The following is a 14,691-nucleotide window of genomic DNA, read 5'->3' on the forward strand; positions in this document are numbered from 1 at the left end:
GCAGCCTTGGTCTTCAAATCTATAATATACAGAATGCACAATGTTGCATATTAGCATGAAAGGTATGTTTAATAAACTTTATTCTTCCTGAGTCCATACTGCTTACTGTTCTGATACTATTTGCCTCAGTGTTTCCTTGGGATTAGAGTATGACTTAGCTGTATGAAATAAGAAGAATTTGGCCAAAAGAAATTTTAAGAAATTTTTCTTGATTTATGGCTTTTGAGGCCAGAGAGGACCATTAACTCATCACGCCTAACCTCTTATGTGTCACAGGCTATAGCATTGCATCATTCCCCATACACTAAGCCCAGTAATTTCTGTTTGGCTAACATGTATTTTCCAGAAAGGAATCCAGTTTTGATATGTACACTGTCACTTTCTTGGGTAGTTTCTTTCAGCAGTTCATCACACTTAATGCTACAATTCCAAGCCTCATTGCTTTCTTAATTTTGCTTGACTTACATTTCCACCCACTGACTCTTGTAATATATTCATCTGAGTCAAGACACTTTTTTTCTTGTTGTGAAGGCAATTATACACTGTAATCCAGCCATCTCATTTTGATAAAGGAAACAAAGCATATTCTCCAGTCTACAAGTAGTGCTTATGGTGTTTTTTTCTGACCCTTTTCAAGATTTCTAGCACCCACAGCACTGTAAAACACTGTTGCCATATAGTTAGTATTACATTCGACTTGTACATCCCTGCTAACTCCTTCGAAGTTGACATTAATCCTCTTTAGCACCAGCAGACTGAATCCTGTGTCCAGTTGCTAACTCACAACGATACCAAAGCCTTTTCAACCACTACCCTTGGGATACAGCTTCTAGTGCATTAATACAGCCACCATGACTTAAAGTTCACATCGTTTGCACTGGTCCAGCTCACCAAATTTGGGCTTCTTGATCCTCATAATTTATTTATCTTTCCACCAATTTTAATTTCCTCCCTAATTTACTAGCGTTGTTTTACTAGGGATGAATCTGTGTCTCCACCATTAAGGAAAATTTTGTAGACTGCCAGGCGTAACATCCATTTCTTCAGGCCCACTTTGGAGCTTTCATTTGGAGCTGACAGCAACTTCTTGACATCTATCAGTTAGTCAGTTCTTAATCTGCTCAGCAGTCACTCAATAGCTATTATACAGCACTTGTTTTTCTAAGTGCCTAAACAGAAAAAGCAAACAAGTGTATTTGAATGGTAAAAAAAACAGACTTGGAACCTAAATCCTGAAATGTGTTAAAGAGCCTAATCCCCTCTGGTGCCTAAATGCTTATAAGCATGTGGATTAATGTGACTGGCTTTAGGTCCACTGTTATGAAACCACATGCTTTGTATATTTTTGTGTTAATATTAGTTTCCCTTGTCTTTGAAAGACAGAACTTCAACATCATGGCAGTTGGAGGGACCACACTTCTTTTTTTTCTAGTCACACACAGCTTTCCTTTTGTTTCTTGCATCTCCACAGGTAACCATTATTTTTCAAAAACAGTTGGTAATGGCAGTTTAAATCTGCTAGATAATACTTGTAATATCATTAGGTGTAGATTATGCAGCTTTAGTGACTTTCATATATTCATATGAAATACATAAATTCAGATACCCTAAGTATTTCCTCATCTGTTTCTATCAATAGGATTTATTTATTTGTGTCACAGTGTTTCTTTCTTGTTAATTGCTTCAAGTTATTTATGTAATTAAAGACAGATGGTAAAGCAAAGTTCAGTATCTCATCCATTTGTTAATCAGTGGCTTATGCAGCACTATAAATGTAGCAGGGATGTTATGATTTTTGGGTTTTTGTGTGCTGTGCTTTAAATTAAATGCTGGGACCAATTCCTAGTTACTCTGAAGCCAATGACAAAAACTGCCATTGACCAGGATCTCACAGTGGGAGACCATGGATGGGGAGAGCTGCGAGCCAGCTCAGTGTGGTGTTTATGCTTTACAGAGGCACACAGCTCTCCCTCTCAGGCCCAGGTCTTGCCCAGACCTCCGCATCAATAGCTTCCACTGCATGTCCGTGGGAAATGAGTGGCCAGGTCAGGATGTTAACAAAGGTGTTTGTTCTCCTGTCTTTGTGGAAACCTAACTCTCATCTCGAATTCTTTGGGTTTATTCTATTTTGGGGTGGGTTTTGTTGGTACTTTTTTTCCATATGCAAGGGAGCAAAACATCTGTTTTCATTAAGGACATCTTGTTCTTCAGATTAGAGAAAACCACCAAGAAAGGGAGAACAAACAAAAGTCTCCAGAGGAGAAGAAGGCCCACCACGTGCTCCCCCTGAGCAGCCATCTTGATCTGATTGAGTGCTGCCTGCAGCCACAGCCCGCGGGCAGCCCCCAAGCCACACCAGCTCCCTCCCTCCTGCACCACACACTTCACACCACTCCTAACTTACTCGTGGGCTTATTTTACCCAAGAAGAAAACATTAATGGCATCCTTGCCTGGTTTGCCCGTCTGCCCGCTTTTCCCACATAATGGGAGGAGTGAGAGACCATTCACATAGCCACATAGCCACCAGTGGCAGCAAAGTGTTACCGACCAACTTGCTTCTCAACTGTCTGCTCCCATCTTTCAGTCCAACAAGCAATTTTGCTTTATCTGTTTTGACTCAGTACTAGGCTGCTCCTATTGTTTCTCACATTCTTGCATTTCCACCAGAGTATGTGACTGACAGAAATGCAATGCCTCAATTAGCCTTACAAGAGGTGTGCTGGGAATTGCAAGTCGGCCTAAAGATTTATGTGTTGCACCAAATTATTGTAACTGACACACCACTTCCAGCAATCCAGTTTGGAAATATCAGAATCTCCCCCAGCCCCTCTCCTCCCCCCTTTCTTGAGAAGGCCAAATTAGAGAGAGCAAGGATTTCTCATTGCTACCATGAGTCATGCTCATACTGAGCACATGGCTGGTGAGGTCAGCGACAAGGGTTACTGGACTTGGGCTATAGAAAAAATGGATTCTGCTAAATGACAGAGCAGTTAGAGCAACATGAATAAAGGGGAAGAATGCAGAAGCCACTGAGGTCCCTAAACCACAGGCGGAAGGGAAGCGGAGAGAGATTCATGCTTCTTGGAAGAATGAGCAGACAGGTGGCATGGGACACTTTGTTCTTTTATTCACATAACCTTCTGGCCCCTACCATCAGTTGTGTGTCCGCCCCCCCCATCCCTCCCCCATTCACACACCCCCAGCCATAAATGTTCACAAAAACAACAAATTCACCTACTTCACTTAGCCTAGGAAGGGATTTTTGAACACATTAGCACTACTCATCCTCAGGAACATGCACTGAGGCATATTTGAAAATAAAAGGGCAATTCCTGCCAAGTAGGTGTCATGCATAATCCCTACTCAAAATGCAGATATTCAACTTTAAGCACACACTTAAGTCCTGTGGTGGCTTAAGTTCTGGGCTGCTGCAAGGAAAGTTAACATCCCAGCCCGACCCAGTACAAGTCCCAAGAAAGACAATATAATTTAAGCAAACTGTAATGTCACAACCAACAAAGGATTACCCACACCAGCAATCAAACAGTGTATTGTAGGATGGTACTTGGATTGCTGAGTCTATTGCAACAGGTGCTTTTTTTTTTTTTTTTTTCATGTGTGTTCCTGTAAATCAAGCTTCTTCCTTCAGGAAACCAGCAGTATTTGGCACCTATTGTAAGAGATGACAATTGAAATTTCCAAACTGCTTTAACCACAAAGAAAAAAATCTTCTGATGTTGTTGTTGAAATACAACTTTCAGTTTTAAAGGTTGATTGTCCTTTTTTTATTATTATTATTGTTAAATGCTAAAGCAGCAAGCAGAGACACTTTACAGTCTATTGCACCGGGCTCTTTTTCAGTAGTTTGGCTCCTGCCAACAGCAGGTTCAGAACTGCCAATTCTAATTAAAAACTTAATTTTAAAGATACATTCAACAGTTTATTCATGGCAGTAAGTCCTTCCCACCCTCAGAAATTTAAATTGTTAGATTGAGCAAATGGATACAGTTCCTTTTCTAATGATTCCCAACTAATGACTTTAGCTAATTGTTTCGGCAATTCACGATTGATCTCCTGTGCCTATTGAAATCATTTTCTTCTTTTAGACCAGTCACCTAGAGTGGACTCCCTGAGTTGTGTCTGTTTCTTTGCTTGGGTTTTATTGCATTTTATTTTCCTTTGTAATTTTGTATTCCATCAGTTTAAAAATAGCAAAGATTATTCCCCCCCTCAGAAGTGACAAATCCTTTTAGTACTCCCAGTTGTAACAGACAAAAAATTGTCATCATAAACTCTGTATAAGTACCATTGTGAAATCTATGATTTATAAACATACACTATTGCAAAAACTATTTTGATAACCCATGACTCTCCCTGCTGTGGTCAGCTCTAAGCCTAAGAAATAAAGGATGAGTGAAACAGTTTTCTGCCTTCTAGATTCAGTGTGAAAATACCAGCTTCAACAGCAAAGTTCTTTCTGAGCATCAGCTCTAGAAATGGCAGACGTATGGATGTCTAGATTTTGCTTTGGGTTATTTCTAGGCCACTAAGGCACACACACTCAATGGAATTTCAAAGGAGCAGAATGCATCCTAACCTTTGGATTCACTGTGTGCTTACGATTATTAATAAAAAACAAAAACAAAAAAAACAAAACAAAAAAAAAAAAAAACAGCATGCTGAGTATGTATTTGCATCATAGAAGGAGAGTAATGGCTACTATTATAATATGACTGTATACACTTGTTGTCTTCCATCCTTTATAAGCTTTTCAGATTGAAAAAAAAAATAGATTGGGTGTTCTATTAAGCGAACATAAGAGAACATATCTTTATTATTTGGTTATTTGAGTTTAAAGAAATAATTTTACTTGTCTTCCTCAGTATGATAATCATTAGCTATTAGTAGGGCCAGTTACAAGCAGTAAGTCTTCTGAATAACTCTTATACCAAAAAAAAAAAAAAAATTACAATTCATTAAATTCATTAAAGCTCTACCTGCATTCTCACATTGCTATAAATACACCCCTGTTACTTGGTAAAGTCTGATGTTTGCATTTACCAACGGGTTTTAAAGCATGACATAGGCTAGGATGTCCTAAAGAGTTTCTGACTAGAGACAGCATCTTAATAAATGTTGTCATTGAGACTCAGCCCTGCTTTCTGATTACACAGTCCACCTCTTGGTTTTGGTGGCTGAATAACAGCCCTGAGGCAAGTACAACTGTTAACATTTAAAAGTGCTAGCTGGAAAATATTGAATGCATTTTTAGCTACTTGTAACACCGTTAAGCTGTTGGAGAAGAAAAGAAAAGAAAAAAAGTTGATCCTATCTGCCCAGCCAGTTCCTCCACAGACCTCCAGCAGACACTCCCCAGGTCTTTGGTGGTCTACAGACCACAGTTTGAAATCCACTGGACTACAGAAATGTTGTAACACTTAAAGCATCTCAAAGTTCTCCACACCTGTATTCTTTTTTACAGAAGGAGACAGATCAGGCTTCAGTCGCAAGATAATAAAGAGGTATAATTTTAACCCAGAGACATTTAACTAAACCACCAATATATTCTCTTAATTCAAAGCAGGAATAAGGGGAACATCTCCAAATCCAAAGAATGTATTATATCATCAACTCCTTGTTTTTAAGTGGTTCCAAATCATCACAAAGATTGTGTAAGAGCAGCTGATTCCCAATATAGATATCCTTTTCTTGGGCACTAAGTCATGCCAAGACCCTGGCTGAAATTTTACAAGGAGCGTCTCTGATTGTACTTTAAATAATGGTTATTAGTCATAAGGATTGGCTACCTTTCTTTTCTTTGAAAAGCTGCTATAAATATACCATCATTTATTCATTTCTGGAATCATCACATCCTCCTCCAAAAGAGTTATGTTAAATTTCCAAAATCTAACAGCATATGTTGTGGGGCATGTGTTTAGACGTACAAGTTTAAGCTCTGAAGTATATGTAGATCATGTTCACCTAGAAGTAAGCATGTGAGTCTTTTCTGCAAGTTCCTGAAGGTGGAGTTTCCTCTTCATTAATTTAAAACAACTTCAACCTTGAATAAATACAATCTGATAATTACTTTTAGTATTGCACTGGTGTACCAGTTCTGAGGTCCAGTCATTAACTAGGACTCCAAGTTAGTAAGAGCTGTATGGACTCTGGGAAAGAAAATATTCGCTAACCTAAGTGTTTGTAATGTAAACTCTTAATTTAAAATTCATTAATTTTACACATCACCTTACATAACAATCACAATGCCATAAAAGAGTGAACACATGCTTGTAATTAAAGCCATGGCAGTCTCATCCCATTGTATGAAAAATAGCTCTATCATAATGGTCCTGAGTTCATGCCAGAATAGCAGCTAATCATGGGAGAGAGATGATCTAACACTTACAGAACATGAAAATAGAAATGCAACGTTCTGGTTCCAGCCTATTTTCTCTAGACTTGCTGGGTGATCTTGTGCGTGCTACTTAAGCCTTCAGTCCCTCAATTTACCCATCTGCAGAACAGCAATAACAGTATTTATCTGAGTCAGAAAAGTTTTGTAAGAATAAATCCATAAATCACTGTCTCTTACGTACTCATAACAAGCTTTCTATGTAGCACTCGTCATAGATACTCTTAAGAAGCACACATGGACTACTGATTTTAGCCCCATAATACTTCTGAAAAGTAGAGTTCTGAGAATATGTTGGCGGAATAAAAAGAACTATCGTGGTCAAATCATTTCTATTCCTCTGCTATTTGTATTTCACCTCTGATAAGCAATAAGGATAAAGTTAATCAAGGGCATTTTGTAATTTCTTGCATTATAACAGTTTAGCAAATATATATTCAGAAAGTTAGACCAAGTTTTTCTACATAGAAATTGTAGAGCAATTCCTTTGATTCTTTATCTACATATTGTTTTCATAAGAGACAACAAATTATTTGTAAATGAACAGGGTCACAATAATATCTTAGAAGATATTCTGTTAAATGTTACTGTGGATGATTTTTCATCTGAAAAGAATGCATAAATACTGCTCAGTAGCCATAGCGTCACCATGTGCTTGTACCTAGCAGGAAATGCTGGTGCCAGATCACCAAGGTCAGTTGTCCCATTCACTGACAAAATCATTCATGATATGAGAATGAATGAAGTGTCTTGAAAGTCTCTGAATCTCTGAGCAAGTTTCACAGTTCAGGATAGAGCCAGTCTATCAGTGGCATACTTTCAACATGTAATCATCTGTAAAGTCACGTCCTAACAGAGATAATGAGGTCCCATTCATTATTTGCCAAAGAAGTGCAGCAGTTTAAGTCTTGTTTCCCTTACTCTCCTCTGCTGGAAAATTAAGTGCTTGAAACTTGGACCTGATCCTACCTTCACTGAAGTCAATAACAAGACACCACCTGATTTCAGGGGAGCAGCAGCAGACTTCTTGTGACACAGAGATCGTATTAAATTCACTTATCCTTCCTTCACAGAGTGGAAAGCAGGTCATGGGTCTGGTGTTTGCAGCAATAATGAGGAGGCTTTAGAAACTAAATGGGATGTAGCTGATGATTTTAGCACAAATTGAACTGAAGTACTAATGACTTACCAAGCATTATTCTTATCTGTTGCACAACCAGCACTTGATGATGTCCAGAAATAGTGTAACATCATACTTCGGTAAAACCCTCAAGGGTTCACTCACACCGATATAAATCAGGCAGCAACTTCACCAAAGTAATTGAATTACATAAGACTAAAATTAGTGAGGGGAGAATTAGGCCTAAAGGATCTCTCCGAGCAGTGAAAGGGAAGAAGGTGTCACCTCCTGCCGGCCCCGTCCATCCAAGAGGAGGGCAGCCCCAACCACCTGTGCTTGCAGAGAGCTTGGCCCCGGCCTGTGTTCTGTCACACAACACGTGGCAGCTTTGCGCTGGCCAAAAAAGCTGGCACTGGGTTCAGAGACAACCTGAGAAGGTGGGGCAGTCCCAAGGGAAGCTGCAATGAATATCAGGTCCTTGAATTTTACTGCAATGCCAACTCATGTCGGTCAGTCCCAGGCCAAGGTACAGGGCTGCTTTGAGCCAGTTTGCCTCAACAGGTTGCTGACACGCAGGTTGCTGTGGATATCCTAGAGATACTGTCTCTTTTTGACACTTCTCCTATCTCACTGACAAACACAGCTGCCCTCAGCAGAGGGGCATTGGCTGCTTCTAGCATCAGACCCTAATTGCCTGTATTTAGTGCAGGGTATTGAGATTGGTTTTCCTTCAGCGTGTTAACACGCTACTGATATACGTTATTTAATCTTTGATGAAAACACAATTTTCTCGGTCAAGTACTAGCTCTACTCCTTCTTAGGCATGTCACATTCCCCGCTATGACCCTCGGTGTGCAGCAGACACACTGCCCCACCATACCCTCCCCAATTCCCACTGAGCTCCTGCCCCCTTGCAAGGTCCCTCGCAGCAGCATCGCGGTGTGGCAGCACTGGGACAGCCAGCAAGGCTGCAGGGTCCCCACCAGTACAACGTCTGGCTGAGTCAGGGAGAGCTGGTCTAGTACCAGGAACTAAAAACTGATCATCGAGCAACTGATGCCAACAGAGCTATATCCTCATCAATGAGTGCTTCTATCTTCTGAGCCCAGAGAGACTCAAAGTGTCATCATCCAGCCCTTTTATACCTTTTTACAAGAACCCAGTATCTTGTTCTATTGAGAGAGCCACAGTATTTCAAAGCAAGTAGCATGTTCAGCAAAGACCCTTGACTCATTCACGCTTTTATACATTGCAAATGCTGGTACTTCTATAGCTGTGGGCATCCTTTTTTATGAACTAAAAGCTGAAATTAAAGATGAACTGTTCCTGTGGAAAAAAAATAGCATTCATTGTAATAAACAACTCTGGTTTGTCATTCTAGGGGGTCTTTTACATTGTGAATAAACTGTTCTCCAGTGTTATATCTTTAAGAAGTATTTCAGCTGTTTTATAACTATCTGCAAATCAGCATCTTACATGGTTCAGAACAATTAACTAAATTGGAGATTTAAACTAAATCAATGCTCAGCAGAGCTGCAGCCTTATTTTAAATGCTGAACCACACTACAAAAAAAGCTTTATTAGAAAGTAAAGAGAGTGCTATTTTTTCAGCTAGAACATGTGTGTGCATATAAAGGCAAAATATTATTCACAGCAAATGTTGCAGATGAAATACTAGATTACGAACACTAAAGTTCTCTTATATTCATTTAGATTAGGGACAATAAATTTCGCATTTTTCTGAAATACCTTACACCTGAGAAGCTTTAAATAAATTGCAATAATTAAGTCATCACTGTGATATATGTCTCCACTTACAGATGGGTAAACTGAGACTGAAAGTGGTTATTTGTGCCAATTTGTGCCTTACCCAATCAATCAAAGAACAAAACAGCACAGAACTTATGATGTCCTGGCTTCCACTTCACTGGTCAAACTTTTACCAGATCATTCTCATGCCAAGAGGACCTCATGCTAACAACCTCATTGTATTTGAGAGTAGGTCCGAGAGCTTTCGACTCCATTATTGCAGTAACACTTCATCACTTGTATTCCTGCCCATTAGTTTAGCATATACAAATATTTTTACAGCCAAATAAAATAAATTCAGGAATTCACGTATTTTTATTAATCATATTGTTTTCCAAGCACCTCAATTAAAATACCACTGGACGTCTTTCTCTCATTTGTCAAAAGTCCCAGTAAGCTTATTTCCCTTTTATGTGGTACTGAATTATTTACTCTTCATTTTCTACACAAAACAAGCCTTGACTAGTAACTAGATGGCAGACATGACATGTCCAAAGCCCAGAAACCTGTTCATTTGACTTCATTGGTCTGTTGGGGGTTTGGCTTTTTTCCTGATCTTGCATATGCTATCTCCGTCTTTCTCCAAATGCATCAGCCAGCCTGCCTGAGCTAGTCACAGGCAGGATTAGTAAAATTAGGCATCCACAGATGTTAGGCTACCAAAAATGAATACCAATGATGTGGAAGTATTTCAGGAGCTTTCATTATGGGGGGAGGGGGGGGAATACAGCATTTAGCCAGGTGGAGAGCCTTCTGCTGCACCTCCAGTGCCTTGTAAGACCCTGCTCTTTCCTCAGAGCAGCTGGGGCAGTCTCTGAGCCAGGATCCAGGCCAAAGCTTAGCTGGGAGGTGGCAGGATATCAGCAGAGGCCAGGTGTTGGGCTACTCCTGCACAATAACTTATCTGCATGAAAAGAAATTGCAGGCTTTATAGGAATTAGCAGCAGTGTGGCTAATGAGGATAGAGCAGCCTGATCTGTGGAAGTGTTGAGCAACCACAACTCCCATTTACTTCAGCACTTTTTCAGATCAGACCCTCAGGGTTATTTGCTTCTTGGAATAAGCCAGTTGTGGTCTACATCAGCCTTTCCTCTTGGCAGTAAGGGCCCAAGCCAATCCTTGCTGGCTTTGACCAGCCATAATCAGCACGGCTCCCAATCACAGACGGTCATGCAGTTATTTTTAGTGTATCAAATACACCTAGAGAATAAAGACACAGTTTTTGCAGTGATTGAAATGCCTCTTTCCTCTTGTTTAATGCATTTCTCTCTCCAGGCTTAGTAGACTGTTGTTGTTGTTGACAAACTACAACTCCCACTTGTCACTGGGCAGTCTATGCTTCAGAGAAAAGAGCCAGCCAGATGATAAAAGCTGTAGAGGAATTGTTTATTTTATCACTTCGTTTATCTTTTCAGTCTTATTGTTCTGTCAAGTAATCGAGAGATGAAGGGCTACATCCCAATTACACTTTGATTTGATTCAGACAGCCTAAGAAAGATGGGAAAGATGGGTGGCTGCCATGTACTACGCCCATTCCCACTGCTGTCCTTAAGAAGGACATTTGTTCATTTCTTCTCATTTCTGGCTACACACTAGGAAGGGCCAATGAATTGAAATTTTCTGCAAGGTGATCTGAGTTATTTTCTCTTTTGCATCAGTAGGAAAGAAGAGTAACCAAACAGAACAATATCGGGTTATTTTCCTCTGATTTACAAAATATTTTTTTCCCCCGCAAACTTTCCTACTGCCCTACATCATGCCATTGATTTATTTATTTTCATGAGTGGAAAGCTCATCCTCTAGTAGCCTGATTCACTGAGATATGTGCCATCCCATTTGTGTGTTCTTCCAAAGAGTTCATCTGATAGGTTTACATAAGGTGAGAAAATAACCTGACAGATGGATTGATTTTCCAAAATCTTTTGAGTTTTCTACAAAATTTTCCTGAGTCTCATTGACATGAGTTTAAATTTCCCTGAAAAAGTGAAACAGAGGGATCTACCCAACCAAATCCAATTGCTTCCCAGCTAGGTTCCCCACCTGTGTGCAAATCCCTCCTTTGTCTGACTTAGTATATAGATATAGGCACGGGGCTCCCACATGACTACTTCAGTTGCTGGCTGTTTTGCAGTTTCTCTGCCTCTCTCCAGACCTCTTTCCCCATTTTCTGCCAACCTGTACTCTCTCCCCTCTCTCATCTGCTCCCCTGGTATAGCTCTAAAAATGTACTCAAACAATCCTGACCAGCTCTATGGACCTGTGCAGTGATGAGGAAAATCTGGCTATCAGAGGACTATTTGTCACAGGCATTGAACTCAGCTCAAGAGTCACATTAGTTCCTCATAATGAGCTTCAAGGGTATTTGGGATGGGCTGACAACCTATCTCAACCAAAGTTAACTCCCATTCACTGGGAGTATGAGGAGGTGGTGCCAGTAACATTGCAGGGTTCACAAATACAACACAACTTGTCATAACAAGTTGCTCTGGCAATATCTGTTAGCAGCCCACAGAACTATGTAACACTTAAGCCAGATATAGCCATAATATATTTTTCTGCACTGAACTGTAGCTATTTGTACCTTTCGTAGACAGCAACATATATTATTTGCTGCTGGCCTCAGAAAACCCCACCATTTCTTTCAGAGAACATTTGCATTTCTCTGGCATTAGTCTACAATGCCATGCCAGGTACATCTCAGGAACAGCCTTTTTTGGAGATGTCAGTCTCAGAATTGCATCAAATTCCTTCAGACACTTTTGTCGAAGCTCAGCCAGTGTCAGAGTCTGGTTCCAGAGATCACTGCTTCTAAATCAATGGAGCTAATTTCTTACGTGATCTCCCCCCAGTTTCACCATTGCTCCAAATCCTTAACAGCATTGCGTCCGGGTTCATATACTCTATACAGCATTGGGGAAGCAGGCCTAGCACCACCAGGCAAGACAAGATAAATATAATTTTGACTTCTGAGCTCATCAGTATAACCATTTCAGTGTCTTACTGCCACTGATGGACTTGCACTGATCAACCAAGTCTCATGTAAGCAGTGAGGTAATGTCAGCATGACTATTCTACCACAAATGTAGTCTATAAAGAGGGGTAGATGATAGGGAAGGAGATGAATTATCTCATGTGCTCCATCAACAACCTGTCGCAAGTCACAATTCTTTTATGCTTTTAGCTTTCTGCAACAGTGCTGGATGAAAGGTGAGCACAAAGAGAACTTCCGCAGTAAACATGACATGCAAATATCTCTTTTGGGATATGGGAGCCCTTTTGGGTGTCTATTGAGATGAAAAAGTCAAAGGAGGTTAATGCATGCCACAGCTATGCCATACCCTTCCTCTGGCTTTAGTAAGCCTGGTGGGTTTTTCCACTGAAAGAGCAAGGGATTTTCCTATCAGAAGGCAATTGATATCAGCAGATCTCCCAGCTTATCTAGACTTTGCATCTCTTCCAATTTAAATGCTACATCAGTAGTTATTAAGCCTGCATTGCAAAGAAATAAAACTAGGGAAGACATTCTGGAGGGTGCTCTGGATTCTATTAAAGGATTAAATTTCTCACTATATTACACTTTTTCCATATGGCTGAAATCTGGAGCTGCATAATACGGTGAATTCGCTCATATACTGCTAGTGGTATAATCCCAGATGGTGACAAATGACCCCGTTCCAAAAGCAATGTATAGATATTTAAGACACCGAAGCTCAGCCATGCTCTTGGGATATTCCCCCCAAACAATGAATGACTGGCAGATAACATAATGTTTAACTTCTGCCTTCACTTTTGTACATGTTTCATGGCTAACGCTGCAGAGTTACTCATTTGTTAAGTACTCGGCCTTATAATAGCGTACAGATGACACGAGATATTCCCTTAGCCGCCACCAAATGATCTCCTTTGGTCCACAGAGGTCAGCTGTGGTGCATACAGTGTGTCGCTATCTGTGTGTAAGGATATGCTCTGGCACGCTAGAAGTGAGCTGATAACGTCTTACCCCTGCTTGGGCCCTTCAGCTGCCTCTTGGGGAAGCGGGAAAGGCTGCCAAGCTCAAGATGTGCTGCATCCTGCAATTTGGCTTTACCGAGAAGTACAACCCCTCCCCCAAACTCACCCACGCAATTCTTTACCCCAAGAAGAGGTCATCACACAAGATGTAGATAGGAGGGAAAGAGACTGCACACTTGACTCTAACTGCAAAAGAGAAAAGTCTAGAGCCCTCTTGAGATGTTGTGTAAAGAGAAAGCAATCTGGGCTGTCTCCATTTTTACAGAAAGACCTCTGTGCTCTTGTGGACTTCGTGGCCTGCCAGATGGAGACAGCTCCAAGTAACACTGAGCTTTTTGCCGCAGAAAACCAAGGAGAACTATAACCCCAAGTACTGCAGGTGTAGGAGGGAATGCTTGCTCAGATGATGATTCATGTCAGCATCTGAATAAATAAGGTCAGACAGCCAGAGATTATTCCAGTGAAGGGGAGTTGATTTGTTTGGGGGGCAGAAAGGAGGGGCTGTTTGTTTGTTTCATATCATTATAGTGAAACCCTGCCCTGCTCTGAATTTTTTTTCAAGTAGCTCCCATTTATTTTAATTAGGACCTCAGTTAAGCAAAACATTTAACTGGGTGTAGCCTACCTGAACTGGAATAGTTGTATCAAACACAAAAATCCTAAGGTTAGCATATGCTGTATAGTCTGTATAAGGTAGTATTTCTATACTTATCTGCAACAGTTTTAAGGAAGACGTCCCCACTACAGATCACTAAAAATAAAAAACTACTTGCCTCAGAGGGGTGAGAAAGGATTAATTAGTTAGTGCTCGTGCAGCACTGTGAAGATACAAATCGTGGGACTGTGTTATTAGTAGGCAGAAGATGCCAACAGGAAGCAGCATTGTTAAAGGCACGAGGACTAACAATGGTTTTGTTCTCACAATTGTAAACGATTCTTCTGCTATTGAAAGGTGTTGGCCTTTCAGTCTAGGAGACTGAAATGCTCTTTCTTCACCAAAAAAAGCCTTCATGGTCTGTGCATACTTTCTCACACTCCCTCGCCCATGTTCCTCACTATTAGCTTATGGATGCTAGACAGTAGTCCATTCTCCATAGCCCTTTTATTGCTTGGCCTCTGCTTCAACTGCCAAGAAGGGTGCCATTTAGACTCAATTGTTACGGTAGCTTTTATGATCTAGACATGGTGTCTAGGATCGGAGACTTCCTAGCAATTCTGCATATGCTGCTGCACTGCCATCAGAAGAGAACAGCTCCCGGCTGCCAACAATGTGGGCAGAATTCAAAGCAGTGACCTACAGATGAAAGGCGCCCCATCCCAAAACAGGCCAGCTGAGCC

At 40.6% G+C, this 14,691-nt stretch overlaps 1 protein-coding gene across 8 annotated transcripts in view; it reads left to right on the forward strand.

Moving 5' to 3' along the window:
• The window catches only part of LOC308195839 (uncharacterized protein), a 62,653-nt gene that overhangs the window by 13,901 nt on the left and 34,061 nt on the right, over positions 1-14,691 (forward strand). Inside the window, exon 3 of one of the 8 annotated variants that reach the window (XM_080593915.1) lies at positions 2,212-3,621. The exons of the other annotated variants lie outside the window; for them this stretch is intronic. Coding sequence (XP_080450041.1) covers positions 2,212-2,290 — 79 coding nt within the window. The 3' untranslated portion in view covers positions 2,291-3,621. Of the gene's footprint in view, positions 1-2,211; positions 3,622-14,691 lie in introns of those variants that run through there. 8 annotated transcript variants of the gene reach the window in all.

Source organism: Anser brachyrhynchus (assembly GCF_964034855.1).
Source record: "Anser brachyrhynchus genome assembly, chromosome: 5".
NCBI lineage: Eukaryota > Metazoa > Chordata > Aves > Anseriformes > Anatidae > Anser > Anser brachyrhynchus.